At 44.5% G+C, this 15,345-nt stretch overlaps 1 protein-coding gene across 1 annotated transcript; it reads right to left on the reverse strand.

Moving 5' to 3' along the window:
• Window positions 1–1,144: 1,144 nt before the first annotated feature.
• On the reverse strand, window positions 1,145–14,940 carry capns1b (calpain, small subunit 1 b). Its single transcript, XM_088911266.1, has 11 exons — window positions 14,764–14,940; window positions 10,298–10,395; window positions 9,519–9,555; window positions 9,197–9,289; window positions 6,865–6,922; window positions 6,442–6,506; window positions 6,194–6,262; window positions 4,990–5,068; window positions 2,699–2,815; window positions 2,371–2,429; window positions 1,145–2,086 (listed from the first exon to the last, which is right to left on the reverse strand). Exons 2-11 carry the CDS (start codon window positions 10,342–10,344, stop codon window positions 2,060–2,062), a joined length of 651 nt encoding a protein of 216 aa, XP_088767392.1. The 5' UTR covers window positions 10,345–10,395; window positions 14,764–14,940; the 3' UTR covers window positions 1,145–2,059.
• Window positions 14,941–15,345: the final 405 nt, after the last annotated feature.

The raw sequence follows: 15,345 nt of genomic DNA on the forward strand, positions 1-15,345 counted from the left end.
ACCTATGTGAACACGGGGAGAACATACAGACTCCACGCAGACAGCACCCAGGGATCGAACCCAGGGCCACAGCACTGAGGGGCAGCACCCCTACACCTCTGTGCCACACCTACTCATCTGTAACTGACACTTTAGTTTTAATTTTAGTAACGTATCTAGTTTAGCACTTGGAAGTTTAAACTAGTTTCAATCTTGGTGAAAGGTCATAGAAATGATACTTTTTTTTTTTACATATATCTGAAGATGTATATACCTGAAGAAGGCTCCACAGCTGAAACATTGTGTTTCCTTTCTTTTCAGCATGGAATAAACCCGTTACCTGTTCCTTTGCAGACTGTTTTATAACAGTTATAAGTTATAATAAGGTCTAATATATGGGTGTCTTTGTGGGTAACAATGAAAGAACTACTGTCCACCTTTTACCCAATCTGCAAAATCAGTTCCCAGGAATACTGAAGCAGCAGTATCACCAATACTGAAGCGGTGGGAAAGCCACTTGTAAGGATTTGTTCTGAAGTGCCTCCCTAGTGGACACAGCTAAAACACACTGCACTCTCAGACAGCAGCAACCGATGCTTTACCGAGAGGCAACAGATAAAAATATTAACTTCCCCAGTGAAACAACTGCACCCCAACCACACACCCAGCTGAGCAGTCAAAACCCACACACCTGCTGGTTTTCACTGCAGCCGAGCCCTCGCTGACGCACTCAAACCCTTCATTGACGTAATAATAGTAAGACGGATGTAAACTGTTCCCAGCTCTTCAACATGCTTGAGCTTTTCATTCAACACGAGCTCCAAACATTTCGTGAAATTAATGTCCAAACGTGTGACTAGAGTATATTATCTCAACAAAGCAACTTCCTTGATCAATTAAGGCTTCGGTTATCTAATGAAGGTGGGCTGGGATGAAACCCAGCAGGTGTGTGGGTCACCAGGACCAGGACTGGGAACCGCTGCAAGAAAGGACGGCACAGGGCACAGCTCCAGTCTTCGAGGGCTAGAGCCACTTCAAATCATCACCTGTCCAACCAGAAACTGGTGTCGTTCAGCTACGACCAGGCCGGGGAAGCAATTCAGAACAGGAGTGGAACCTCTCGGTCTGGAGCAGTGCACCACTGGGCGAAAGGAACTGGAAAGGGTAGCAGCTGATAAGCATCCTTTTTAATAATTGAGACTCCTCTTACACTTAATGTAAAATAATAATTGGAAAAAAAAAGGTATTTTACAAAACTTCTCTCTCTACTGGACAGAGTTCGAAGAATAGACAATGCTCAAGCAGCTGAAATCCAGAACAGTTGCTGCTCTTGAGCAAGGTGGCCACCTACTGATAGAACTGAGCACTGCAGCTGCCGAGATCAGAACAAGAGCCATTTCAAGAGGCGCTTTCTGTAGCGAACAGCACAGGAATAAGACAGGATACACAGGGCTTGACTGGACAGCAGGAGTGTACAGGGGTGTCAGACTCAGGTCCTGGAGGGCCTAGTGTCTTTGGAGTTTTGTGCCAACCTAAGTTATCAAACACCTTAATTATTTTTTACTTAACACGTTTAAGGTCTTTTACAGTTGATAAAACGTTCACTCCATTCAAAGCTCAATTACCTATAAAACTTTGTAGACACTCTGGGGCCATGTTGGAAATGGTCTAATTACACACCTGAATCCACTATGTCACAGAGTTTGGTTAGAACAAAGCACCGGGCCTTCCGAGAAGAGTTTGACACCCCCTGCTGTAAAGAGCTCATAAAGCTTTAAGTAAAAAAAACTGAAAACCCTCCACTAAATCTATTTTCAAAACAATGTAATCATTTACAAAACACAACGTCTCTGTTTCTGGACCTCCTCCAAATAAGCCAGTTAAAATAAGAAAAAAAAACCTTTAATGGTTTTAAACTACATCTGCCACTAGGTATGAGTATACATGCACAGTAAAGGTGAGAGGGCCAGGAGCTGGTGTTAAGGACATAGCAGGTTGTAATGTGGCACAGGGCAGTTACACAGAGGATGGGCTGGTTCTATGGCTTCTTTCTGTGCAGGCACTGTATCTGCGTCACTGTTCAAGAATACATCGTCAGCTGCAGCCACTGAAAATGGGAAAAAGAAACAGATGTTAGCTCTGCGCACACTATCTTCTGGTACGGAGACTTCTTAAAGAAATTTGTGTTGTTGGAGTTTTACTGTCCGCTCATATTCTCTGTGTTTGCAGGTGTTCTTTGTGGACATCTTGCTACAATGACAACATTGACATCGACGAGAAGAACTGCTTGAAAATACCTTGAACGGTGAAATTGAAGCTGAAGGAATTTGAAGAGTAACAAGGTCAATATCAAGGGCATACTGCATCACCAGTCACTGACAGCATATTTACCTCCTGAATATTGACTTTAATGGTTCCATTATCATCCTTGTCCAGGGTTTTGAATGCACCTGAAATTACAAAATTGTAACATTTTTAAAATCTCAAAACTGCACACATTGCTGAAGTGGTCAAATAAAAGCAACAGAAAAAAAAGTCACGAAGCATCTCCAGGATTTTCCTAAAGTTTCAGAATTGTATTCGCCCCTCCTCCTAGACAGGTCCTTCACGAACTGTACATTGAAATATATCCAGCTGCTTTTCTGGGTCTTTATGAAACTCCAGTAGCTGAAGGCTGTGGAGAATGGACCACTTGGCGGAGAGAGGCCTTGGTACTCACGGCACATGGCGTCCAGCCGCACCAGACAGCCGATGTAGTTGTCGAAGTCCATGTTCCCGTTCTCGTCGCTGTAGCGGCGGGTGATCATCTGGAAGAGCTGCTCGTTGAGAGGGAAGCCTGCGTGCGGGGGGGAGGGGACAGGGGACAGCTCGTTAGTGGCGAACTCATCAGGGCTTCCCCGGCGAGCCACGGTTTCCCTTCTCGCGCGGAACAGAGACGCAGCGGTTTACTTTCAAACTGAGGAGTAACAGGAGGGCCGTGCGGATGCAGCTGCAGGTTCAGCTCTTCAGCACAGCTATTCCTCTTTTTGCACAAGCTCATTCTCAGCTGCGGGTTTAGAGTCATGTGCAAGGATTGCTCAGTCTTTGCAAACAGTAGAAGAACGAAGATCATCTCAGCTTTACATCTACACCTCAGTCTTAGCCATGTTGGGCACAATCAGGAGTTACAACAGGGGAGCTGCAGTAAAAGGGGTATCTTTCCCCTTTGTCAGTTCTTCCTCCCAATTTCTGTGCCTCGGTCTGCGTTGCTTTTCATTTGTTACTGCCAAGCATAATGCAGAAACTCATTGTTTTATAACTTCAGAAGTTACATTTGAAACTAACATTCTTTTCAAAAGTTAAATATTTCATTTATAAACAGGACAAGAAGAAAGAATTAGCAAGAAACCAGACTTCCATTTGATTAACAATTCAGTTTAAGGCAACTCTTTTTGTTAACATATAGTGCATATTTCCACACAGCTGGAGTTAGTGAAGTTAGAACGTTCTATAGCCTTAACTATTTGCCCAAAACATCTAATAGTGTTTTATGCTATTACAACTGTTTGGATTTTTATTAATGCACTTCGTCAGGGCGAGTAAAAACAAAACTCAAATCAGCAATGTTTAATTTACAGTGATCCGAATAGTCAGAAACCTGAGCAGAACAACTCAGGGTAAACAAGGCATGAGCAATAAATATTAAGTGACAGAATACCTAATCCATTACTTTCACCAATCATATGTCAATGACTCACTCTCGGGTAACATCGTTCCACTTGACATATTCAAAAAGTTAAAAAGATGTATTTTGCAGTACAAAATACAGATCAGGATTAGCTTAGCTTTAAGCACAATTGCTAAAGTATAAGTACAAAACCACCACAGAATTGTGCTTCTTCTAAAAAAGAGCAGAAAAATGCAAACGTATTCTGCACAGCAGTGTACCTCAGACAATCAATTGATTATTGAGACAGCACCCGCTGCCCAGATTATAGAGCTTCCCTTGTTAAAATGAATACACTGTGTTGTTGTCATACTTATCAGACATTGTCCTCATTAAGGATTCCTTCAGTATTACTGATGCCCTAGTGATGCAGAAGCACTTATTGAAGACAATTTAATAACAATAACTTGCATTTGTATACTGCCTTATATCCCAAAGCACTTTTGCAGTGTTTGCAAAGCTTCACACTCAGGAAAGTAAGGACAAGCACATGACCCAAGGCAATAACTCTAACAGCACATGAGAAGTGCCACACAACAAAGTCCTGGAAGGAGATTATGTTAAATGAAACAAAGTTCTCCCTCACTGGCCTCCTGTCCCCCATCCTCCTATACATCCTTTTTTATGCGTCAAAAAGTAATAATTAATAATAATAATTTATATAGTGCTTTGCTGGACACTCCACTCAAAGCGCTTTACAGGAAATGGGGATCCCCTCCACCACCACCAGTGTGCAGCCCCACCTGGATGATGCGCCAGCAGCCATAGTGCGCCAGAACGCTCCCCACACACACCACCTCTCAGTGGGGAGAACAGCAGAGTGATGAAGCCAGTTCAGAGAGGGGGGTTATTAGGAGGCCGTGATGGGTAAAGGCCAGGGGGAAATGTGGCCAGGACACCGGGGTTACACCCCTACTCTTTTCGAGAAACACCCTGGGATTTTTAATGACCACAGACAGTCAGGACCTCGGTTTCATGTCTCATCCAAAGGACGGCGCCCGTTTACAGCATAGTGTCCCCGTCACTATACTGGGGCATTAGGACCCACACAGACTGCAGGGTGAGCACCCCCTGCTGGCCCTACTAACAGCACTTCCAGCAGCAGCCTCAGATTTCCCAGGAGGTCTCCTATCCAGGTACTGACCAGGCCCACTGATTAGCTTCAGTGGATTGCCAGTTGTGAGTTGCAGAGTGATATGGCTGCTGGATAATTCCTAAAATGCAGGTGATGCAGCAGCTTGAAACACCCATCATGTTTTTCCCCACAAGGAAACGGGAGGCTTTATGCTTGTGTCAGCCCTTACCTGCGGCACTGAAAGCTCTGGGAAGCTCATCAGCACTGATGAGACCGGATCTGTCAGCATCATACTGCTTGTAGATTGCCTGTAAAAACATGACATCTACCTCAATGAGAAAGCAGGGGAGAACAACATCTTTCACACGCAAGACGGTTGTCAGCACTGGGGTCTTTAATGTTGTCTGTGACCGTTTCGTTTACAGAGGATTTTTAGGGTTGTGTGGAGCACAAGTGTTAAAAACCTGCAGTGGCCTGGCAGCACCAATGTGAACACAGCTGCAGTTCTGCGAGTGTGTGGTCATTTGGAAGATATTGTAATAATAAAAATAATAATAATTGCTTACACTTATATAGCGCTTTTCTGGACACTCCACTCAAAGCCCTTTACAGGTAATGGGGATCCCCTCCGCCACCACCAGCGTGTACCCCCACCTAGAGTCAGAGTGCGCCAGTACACCCACCATACATCAGCTCTCAGTGGGGAGGAGAACAGAGTGATGAAGCCAATTTTATAGATGGGGATTATTAGGAGGCCATGATTAGTAAGGGCCAATAGGAAATTAGGCACTGGGGTTACACCCCTACTCTTTTCGAGAAACGCTCTGGGATTTTTAATCCCAACAGTCAGGACCTCGGTTTTACGTCTCATCCAAAGGACGGTGCCTTTTTACAGTATAGTGTCCCCATCACTATACTGGGGCATTAGGACCCACATGGACTGCAGGGTGAGCGCCCCCTGCTGGCCCCACTAACACCTCTTCCAGCAGGTACCTTAGTTTTTCCCAGGAGGTCTCCCATCCAGGTACTGACCAGGCTCACACCTGATTAGCTTCAGTGGGCTGCCAGGTGTGAGCTGCAGGGTGATATGGCTGTGACTGTAATCACAACACGTCTGTGCCTCATTTCTTGAATGACCATCTCTGCACTGAAACTGAGCTGTGTGTAGAATGCATGTGTCACTCAGTGGGTACTCGCAGCATCCAGCATTACTGTACAGAGTGCCAGAGATAAGACGAACAACCCTCCTGCATGACTCGGGATCAAGGTGCCAGATGGGAATGTCTGCCGTTTTTGTCCTTGCTGTATGATTTGCGTGCCATGGCAGCGGATTTTATTTCGCCAGGGCTCTAAAGGTTTGTGCACGCGTGCTTATCCTCCTGCAGCGAATATACACAACACCGGCAGAGCGCCCCCTGCAGTGCGGCCATCACCTGCCACTTCTTGATGTTGTTCCACAGGTGCTTGAACTCATGGAAGCCCAGTCTGCCTGAAGAATCGCTCTGGAAATCGGGGTTAAGGAACCCAAGTTTGCAGCTGCATACAAAAATACCATAAGCTGGTAAAAAGACTACCGTCTCTAGAACACTAAATCCTAAGGTGACCATATTTTTTTTGTTTTTAAAACAACCTGCCTCCCTCTATTTTGAGAGCTGAAATTGAGGCAACAGTGCAAGGATACATCCATCACAGCCACCATGCTCCTGCAGGACTCGATGCTGAAGCCGTCCGTCTTGAGATCTCCATCTGAAAATAGAGAATCAAGCATCCCTGTCACCCACAGCTCAGCCCCACACAGACCTGTTGCCGCCTCATTGCCATCTCTCCCAAGGAAGTAGATCTGGTGTAAATATGTATTCTAAACCTCATGGCGGCAACCAGACAGATGGCATGATTGCTAAGCTCTTAACAGTTGTGATGAAAACAAAACATGTTATACAGAGACCATAAGGCAAGAAACTTCATGCACACGAACCTCTTTAAGAGGTCTGAAATGGATTAGATCCTCTAATGCGTTCTGGAAGTTAAACACACTCGGACAGGAAAGGGTGTCGCTTCTCTCCAACCTACCCTGGTCTACCCTGAATGGAAAACAAAGACTTACGTCTGGCGATGATCTTGTTGAGTATGTTCATCAGCTCGTTAGGGCTCACCTCCATGTCCTGCAAAGAAAAATAATACAAATAATATTTATCCACCACCACCAAATACTCAGTTTCTTAAATGTGCATGGAAAACGGCCCTAGAAGCTACAGAAGCACTGCTATGGTGAAGCAAGCAGTCATGTTGGAGAGTTAAAGCAATTGTAGAAAAACTTCAAGCATAAAAATAAGGAGACAGTAACATATCTCTCATCTTGGTCAAGTGATATATGCAGGGACTGATGCAGACTGCCACGCATTAAGCTGATATTTATAGCATAGTCACAGAAACACTATGCATACAAAGGGGATGTATGTTATTTGATGATAGAGAATCATTTTTAACTGTCACCTTTCTCCACTTAGCTCATAGACTCTAGACAGTAACTGCACACCATTTTATGACATTTTATACCAGATGAAAAGCTAAAATTTAAAATGAGCCAGCTAAATTTAGAAAGAAAGAACAGATCTGGTTCAAAACAGCTAAAACTTTCAAATACTTTTAGAATATTGAAACCTGTGAATAAATAGAGAAAACAAGATCTCCTATGCAGTAAAGTTGAATAAGAAGAGAATTTTTATCATGCAACAGCTTGGCATGCTTGAATTGGCACTTTCCTTATTATAATTCCATAAAACTGTTATTGGCTTAGTAAATGAAACATATCCGTCTTCTAGCTGTAAGTCATTTCACAACTCAAAGGATGAAAGATGCATTAACTGCTTTTGGATGAAAGGCTGCAGTAGACAGAATCGTTGACCTCAATTTCAAAAAGAAGTTCCGCAACATGAGAAGGGACATTTCGCCAAACGTCTTCACAAATGAGTTGCATAAGCGGATGCCACCAGGTGTTGCTAACACACTGTAAAAGTGAACAGGAGCCTTTCAAGGAAAATAAAGACACTCCACAAATCTAATCATCCACACCTACTGCACTCAAGCTCCAGGAGCCTGGAGGAGAAAAGGCCATAATTATGAAAGACCGGTTTCTGCTAAGCATGTTGTGTAATGGAGAGCCACTGGATTGTAAGGGGTGCTTACTCACGCCCTACTTGAGTCACCACCCCACCCCTCCCCTTCTCTCCGCAGGAGAAGCACATGCACAAATGTCTATCCCGTTACTCATTCCCATGAAATGAGTCAGGAAGCTGAAGGCTCAGCCAAAACAGGACGGGGCAGCTCAGCAGTTCCTTGGAGCAGCTGTACCACACTGCAGTGGAACCCTGCTGCACTGTTCATCAGCAGGTGGCCAGACTATAAGGAACTGGCCAAGATGTAGTACAGCAACAGCTCGTTTGCAGTTGTTTCCGATGAAGTGACCTGGGAGCTGTAATGCAACTGGAGTTGTATTTTAGTAATAAAAGACTCCACAAACTGCGAGTTTAACTGATTTTGTTCCTTGATATAAAAATTGGCCAGAAATCTTGTAATAGTAGACAACACTTCTGGATTCTTTGAGTAAATCATCTACAGGTATTTTGTAACTCCTGATTGTATCTAACAAGCTTAAGGTTTTAGCAGAGCAGTGTGATTACACTTTGAGTACGTTCTCTCCTTCATTCCAGCCATAAAACTACTTATTCTGCTCTATGTAGTCTATACCAGCGGCTGGTCAGCCTTGGCACCTCCACTGCAAGTCTTTTCTCCAGGATGATCCATAATCAACAAAGTCATATTCTGCAATCAGCAACTGGGTTAATTAGGCAAGTAAGGATAAATTCTGTAATTTTTTGAAAGGTTCACAATCCTGTAACGGTATGAGATAGAAGTGTCAATATAAGTCTATACCCTACAGCAGGGATAGACAATCCTAGGCTTCCAGGTTTTTGTTCCATCTCAGCTCTTAATGACCTACTGCAGCTCACTACTGGCTTCATGAAATCCATTTAACAGCCTTTCCCAGTTCTTTGGGAGGCTGTGTTTAGAAGTGACCGAGAAAACCAGCCTTCCAGGACCAGTGCAGTCCATGTGTATGTTATCTACACATTTATAAAGAAACGGCTTGCAGTTCTTTGACCATGTTTGCCTAGGGGTTGGCACATAAGGCTGTTTTATGTGACATACTGCATAAACATTCATTTTCCTTGGCCGATGGCCTACAGTGGCAATATTCACACATTCTGCTCACATTCCAAAATTTCAATACAACCACAAACTTGTATACTGTTTTGCCTCATTAGTTATGTAGATTAACAAATCAGTCAAGACATGCTGATTGCTGGAGAGCCACAGGCGAGAGCTCAGAGAGAAAACTGCGATCAGTGCAGACGAGAGAGAGCTGGAACCCTTACATCTCCGGCAAGCTGCTGGAAGACCTTCCTGAACTGGCGCTCCTCGTCGCTCTCATTCTGCTCGGTGTACGCCAAGGGCCGGCGGGGGGGCGGCTGCGCACGGGGAGCGAGAGAGACGGAGACAAGGTCAGCGTCAGACGGCACACCTCGCCAGCACCAACTCAACCAACCTGCTCGAGCGTCTACACCCTCAGCCAATACGCCACGCCCTTTCTGTCCGCAATTCAAATGTGCTTCTAAACTATCCCCAGAAGTTATTCCTTCTGAAGATCTCATAACGATCATTTAAGTAAAGGACGCAATGTATCTGCCTCTCACTCACCGGATCTGAGGGCAGGAACTGGTTGGGGTCAATGTTCCTGTAAAAAATGAAACAAATACAAATGAGTTCTTTATTCTTGCTTTAGAACACCCTACTGCATGTCATCTCTTGAGAGGATAGAAGTTCTTACTCTCAAAAATTGCATTTTTACTGAATCCTGAAAGAAAAAAAAAGTTTGAGATTTTCATTTTTTTCTTTGTTACATTTATTTTTTTATAAACTTTAAATGACCTATTATTTTCTTTTTTCTAGACTCTCAATGTGAAATTGAAAAACTCCTTATCAATCCATCAGTGCCATGTGCTGGAATGACATGGCTGGTCACAGACTTCACCACCACCAGCTCCATGGCACCCTGCCACCCGACAGGTGAGTTAACACCGGATGGAGCAGAGGGGCGCCTCCCTCCGATGGCTCTGCGACCTCTCAGGTGCGTGGCACCTCCCAGGAGACACCGCTGCGCCGGACACCAAGGAGATCCTGGCCTACTCTAGCCTGACCCAGCCTCTGCTGTACTCGGTCAGCTGTGCTTCGCTGCTTCGAGAGAGTGTCAACGTTCCGACTCTGGTGCTGCGTGCCAACACAGGGGTGAATCTGCCCCCTTACGCAAGCAGCTTCACTGGCTGAGGCACCTGGGAGCCCCAGGGGAAAGCAGAGCTGTGATCAGCTCACAATTACATGTTACAGTGCCCGTAGCTGTGAGCCTCAGTTTCAGGATGCTGCAGCTGGTATTTGAACGAGCCCCTGAAAAACTAGATGGTGTGAAAGGCGCTTCTTACCCCACGACATCTATGAGGCCACCAATCAGCCTTTTAGCAAGAAACATCTTGATGAACTGAAGGAAGGAGACTGGGAGAGAGTCACAGGAGGAGGACAGCTGGGAACAAATAAATAAAAAAAGAGATGGAGCAGGTTAGCATCTTTTTCCTAGAAATGTGTCCAGTAAAAGTGCAAAGTTCTGCTTGTTAAATGAAGCCTTAGCATTTAACAACTTGCAGAGCAAAGAGAAAAGAATATGCATCTCTAGCAGTCCTGACCAGTGCAAGTGTATCATATGAAGGAAACACCTTGCTCTGCTTTATTAACTCTGCTGTCTTCTGAAATAACTCAGAGCTGACAGCTGTTCATTCCCTGCAGTAAACCTCTGTCCACAATCTTTAATTACTAGGCTAGACCCATTTCATTTTTTCCTAATTAAAATACTTCCTTAGCACTGTTGACCATTTGCTTCACAATTGCCCGTTGTGTAATCAGCTGTACTTGGAAAAAGATCCCAACTGAAATTAAAAACGCAATACATTTACTTTGCCATTGGTCTTATAAAACAGATCCTGGTGACCTGAAGTACTACTGAGTATGTAATAAGAGAAAACATTCCCCTTGTTTGAATCCATATAACACTCAGGAGTAAGAAACTCTGCTTTCCATTTGTACAGATTCAACTCATTATTTAACTAGAAACCTGTGCATGAGCAAAGATTTTGGGAAGATTACAAACACCAAGGCGCACAATGATAAATGAGAGGAAGCCATTAAGCCAATGTAGCTTGTTTGGTTTCTACTAGGTGATTGATCCTGGATCTCATACAGTCTTTATACTATAGTGTAGCAAGGAATTTGTCTCAGATGCCCACAACACTTTATGTAAGCGAAGCCCCTGCTTCTCTCAGTTTCCATGCACTTCCCCCTTAGTGTCCTCTCGTTTGCGTTTCTCTATTCAAACTGACTAGTCAACTGTAAGCCGGAACTGTACAATACCTACCTGCTCTAGGAAGTCTGTAAGCCCGGAATAAACTGGCCTGTACAAGAAAGAAAGTAGCCTCAACACACACCTCTCAAGTCTGCCAGGTGAACAGTCGTACCTTCCTCAAACATACTGCGGACCCCTAAACACACCGAGCAAAGGTGTAGCACAGCAGAAATCCCTGTCTAGCTGCCCTTTTTTGGTAGTGACTGGGTCTCCGATTCACCTTTCCAACTGATAGCTCAGCTGTCGTGGCCTAACACATTTGTTCACTGTACATATACTGTGCTTCAGGTTTGTATTTTGGATCAAGAAATCAGAGGAAAATAATCTTCAGACCTTTCACAGAAGGCCAAGACCTCAGGACCTTTATTGGCAACCTCTGCTGTAACAAGAGAAAGGTTCTTTTGTCTGTCCAGACCCTGGAGCCCATGCAGAGAGCTGTCTGAGCTACTGCTGTGCCTTTGGAACACGTGTAGTTTTCTAAAACTCAGACAGAGTTTCTCATCATGCAGACTAGACTCTTGCTCCCAGCATAAACATCTCACTTTCCAACAACAACTAGAAACACGTGCCACACGCTGGAATGTTGAATTTGAAGTCGGGTATCTTCTGGAAATGTTGAGGTTTCGGCATTCCGTTCCTCTCCAGGTCTTCGGCTTCGCAAGCCACTGTACAAATTGTACCAGTTCTAAATCAATAACCAGCAGGAATGATCCCATCCTTGTTGTCAGCCAGGCTCCGAAGAAGAACCTGTGATTTGTAAAACCTGCAGGGCCCACGCTCCGGTCCAAGGGGAGTCTATTTTCAGCTGTGCTTCTAAGATTTGAGTTAACTAATTGAAACATTTAAGAAATATCAATCATAAATTTGCTGGGTGTGATTTCATGGGATTCTACAGCTCACATTGAGCACTGTACTATACCTACTGTATATAATCGTTTTCTACAGAATCACAGATGCCTTTTTTTAGTCATTGTAGTGGCACTAATCTCTGTAAAAATTCTGTAGGTTTGAGAAGCTGTCTGCAGCACATGGCAGGCGATCCAATTTATACAGGACAGAATTCTGCTCCATACCAGGGTATGGTGCTTATGTTCACTTAAAAGATTATGCTGGCAGGTGACAACGGAGGTGTAATCCCAAATCAATTAAAAGATTTGTCTATGCCAGGTATCCTCACAGCAACTTCATGCTACTGTGTGTCCATCAATGACTGCCAGAGCTCTGAAGTAGTCCTGACATTGGGACCTCCACTCAGTGGTCCATATATTCCCTTCTTATACCATCTGAAGATGAAGGAACAAGAATGTAGTAAAATGTGTTTTTTCAGGGCATGATACTGACAATAAAAAGGTCTATGCATTTGCAGTTTCTGTGATGCTATTTCTTAGTACATCATGCAGAACTTCTAGCCGAGAGCTCAATGCCCTGCTTGTGCTGGCTTCCTCTCTCCCAAGTAAACAGCCTGGATTTATTCCCACCCTTGTTCACTTCCACAAGCTGTACATTTCCACACTGTTCTTCCGGATCTCCTCAGTGACTCATTCATAGGCAAGTCACATGACCAGCCCTCCCCTCAGGCCTCACACCTAGCCCGTCTCCACTTGCAAAAACATACAGGAAATCTCTCTGGTACAACAAGGTCTGCAACTCTCCAACAACAGCAAAACTCTACTGGACAGTCACCCTATACTGGCCACAAAATAGCTGAACAATTCACAGAAAAATTAGCACTTTCACAGAAAATCACCAAGTCATTAACCACTTTTTTAAGATGGAAATACAAATAATAAAAAAAACACATGCAAGAAGTGTAATCCTATACATTGGCCTAGAAGCACAGTTTCCCCAACGTCTGGACATTCCTTCCACACCTATTCAAAAGGAAGAAAGACATAAGCATGCCCCAAACTTCAGGGTGTAGTTGTGTGATTACTCCACCCTCCAGGTACATTCCTGGGCTTAGTGGAATGCCTTCTGCCGACAGACTAAGAGATCTGTCTTTTTTAGTCCTGGTCTGAGAAAACCCATGAGAGACGTGATTCAAGAATTCAATAGCCTCTCAAGAGCTTTAGCCAAGTCACCCCATGGTGTTCTTCCAAATCCACATGGAAAACACAAACCAGAGGACACAGGCGGAAACTGTAAGGGAAGGTGTTTAAAACTGAGGACAGGAGGCACTTCTCTACACAAAGCATTCTGGGACAGAAACGGGATGACCGCACGGGGACACTGCCAAAGCCGACACCATCAGTTCTTTCTGGCAACAGCTAGATGGTATTGTCTGATTCATTATCTACTAGCAACAAAAACTCTCACGTTTTCCTTACTTCGTCCTCTTAACCAAAGAGCCCAGAACCCACTGCGTTTCCTGTTGTCAATACACAGAACAGCACCAACGCCCTACAGCGGTTCTCTGTGGCAGCTGACACACCCACTTCAGTCACTCAGTGAGGTGTAGGCCCGAGGTCCAGGAGCAAACAGAGAGTCTGGGGCGAACCCTGGGCTTTCAAATGCGGTTTGGCTTTAAAGTTGCAACTTAACCATATGCATTCTTTAAGCTTAGGTCAGGAAAAAAATGTTTAATGTGTAGTTGCGCATTGAAAGGCTGATTGAAAATGTCTATTAGTGCACAATATACAAAATATAGTAATCTCTTATTCGCGTGCCAAGGGTTATTGTAAAACAACTGAAAGGCGAGGTGCGGTACTAATCGATATTTCCTATTACAGTATGTACGTTTCCGACGGTCCACCTAAGGTAAATACGCAAATTAAAAAAAACCCAAACAATTACATGCATCGAAAAATAAGAATGTCTCTTTAATAACCACTGTGTATTCTAATTTACATTGCGATGTAATGACTATATGAAGTCCTGTAACGTCTCTACTCTCATGTACCTCCCTCTTGTGAGGCTGCGGTAGTCTGCTGCGTCGGCTTGGTCGCACACTTTCAACATACAGTTGAAGTGAACCTGGGAGAATTCAAGGCACCGCACCGAAAGGGTGCACACACACCGTAGAGACCTTGTGCCGAGGTGTCGACACAGATGGACACAATATAAACACCCGAGTAGGGAAAAACCTGCCGTCACGCAGCTCCAAATAAATGGCTGCTTCCAGAAATAAGCTTCACAAAGCCCATGCAAATGTTCTGCTTATGGCCTTGAGTTCCCATTACAGGAAGCCGTGCAGTCTACTTTACTGTAACCCGAAAAGATTTAACAAGCGACAAAGCGGAACTTTAACACGTTTCTATCTGCAATCGGATGTAAAAGGCGATGTTTCGTGTTTAAGAAGAGCTTATCAGGACCCTTCTGAGCACGCAGGGGCCTGCTGTTATTGGTGAAAAAGTTTCACAAGCCCAGTCCTCTCGCCCGCCCGACGCAGTGCAGCTGTCACACGCAACACCAAATCTCTCGGTGCGCTCCGGATCCCGACCGGGCAGAGGAGGGGGAAATACGCTCGACCCAGGCGCCCTGTGGAGAAGCACTTACCGGGAGCGTTGATAGGAGACGCCGGAGCGGACTGTCGAGCAGACGGGCGTTTTTAAAGTGACTCACGCCACCGAAGAATACAGTATGAAAACCGGCCCCGCAACCAGCTCTCCTTCTCTCTCTCTTCTCGGAGATCCACACCCAGTCCCGACAGCTGCAAGCGTCCCCGGGTCTTAACTTCCGGACTGTAGCGCACAGGACCCGCAACTGTATCTCTACATACAGCACCGTAGGCTCCTAAAGACGACTGTCTGTGAAGAATTCTGATTTAGATTAGAATTTTAAAATAGTGTACCTATTCTACAAATAACCGATAACAGTTCATGCAGTTCAGATCCCTAACCCCCCAGAAGAAACGATATTTCAACGGTACTGGCGAACGAGAAGCTGAAACCATCCCGTTGTTTCTGTGTAATTGATTTGATATTTTGTATGGATAACTGGAGCTGGACCTCCCCCCAAGCAAAAACAAAAATTTCAAAAGTAAAAACAGTTCATGAATTAAATTTAATGTCACCTGAAATAAGAAATCACAGTGTTTGTGGTTTAAAAACACTTTTTACGTTCTCTCATTATGTCAGT

The sequence above is a fragment of the Atractosteus spatula genome, chromosome 3 (assembly GCF_055471065.1).
Source record: "Atractosteus spatula isolate fAtrSpa1 chromosome 3, fAtrSpa1.hap1, whole genome shotgun sequence".
In the NCBI taxonomy this organism is placed as follows: Eukaryota; Metazoa; Chordata; class Actinopteri; order Semionotiformes; family Lepisosteidae; genus Atractosteus; species Atractosteus spatula.

Bases quoted from the DNA above. Each gene is read 5' to 3' on its own strand.
- capns1b (XM_088911266.1), bottom strand. From the start codon at position 10,344: ATGTTTCTTGCTAAAAGGCTGATTGGTGGCCTCATAGATGTCGTGGG. The intron at 9,556-10,297 runs GTAAGAAGCGCC...CATTTTTTACAG, and splicing joins GGCCTCATAGATGTCGTGGG to GAACATTGACCCCAACCAGT. The intron at 2,816-4,989 runs GTAAGGGCTGAC...CCCCGCACGCAG, and splicing joins CAGAGCTTTCAGTGCCGCAG to GCTTCCCTCTCAACGAGCAG.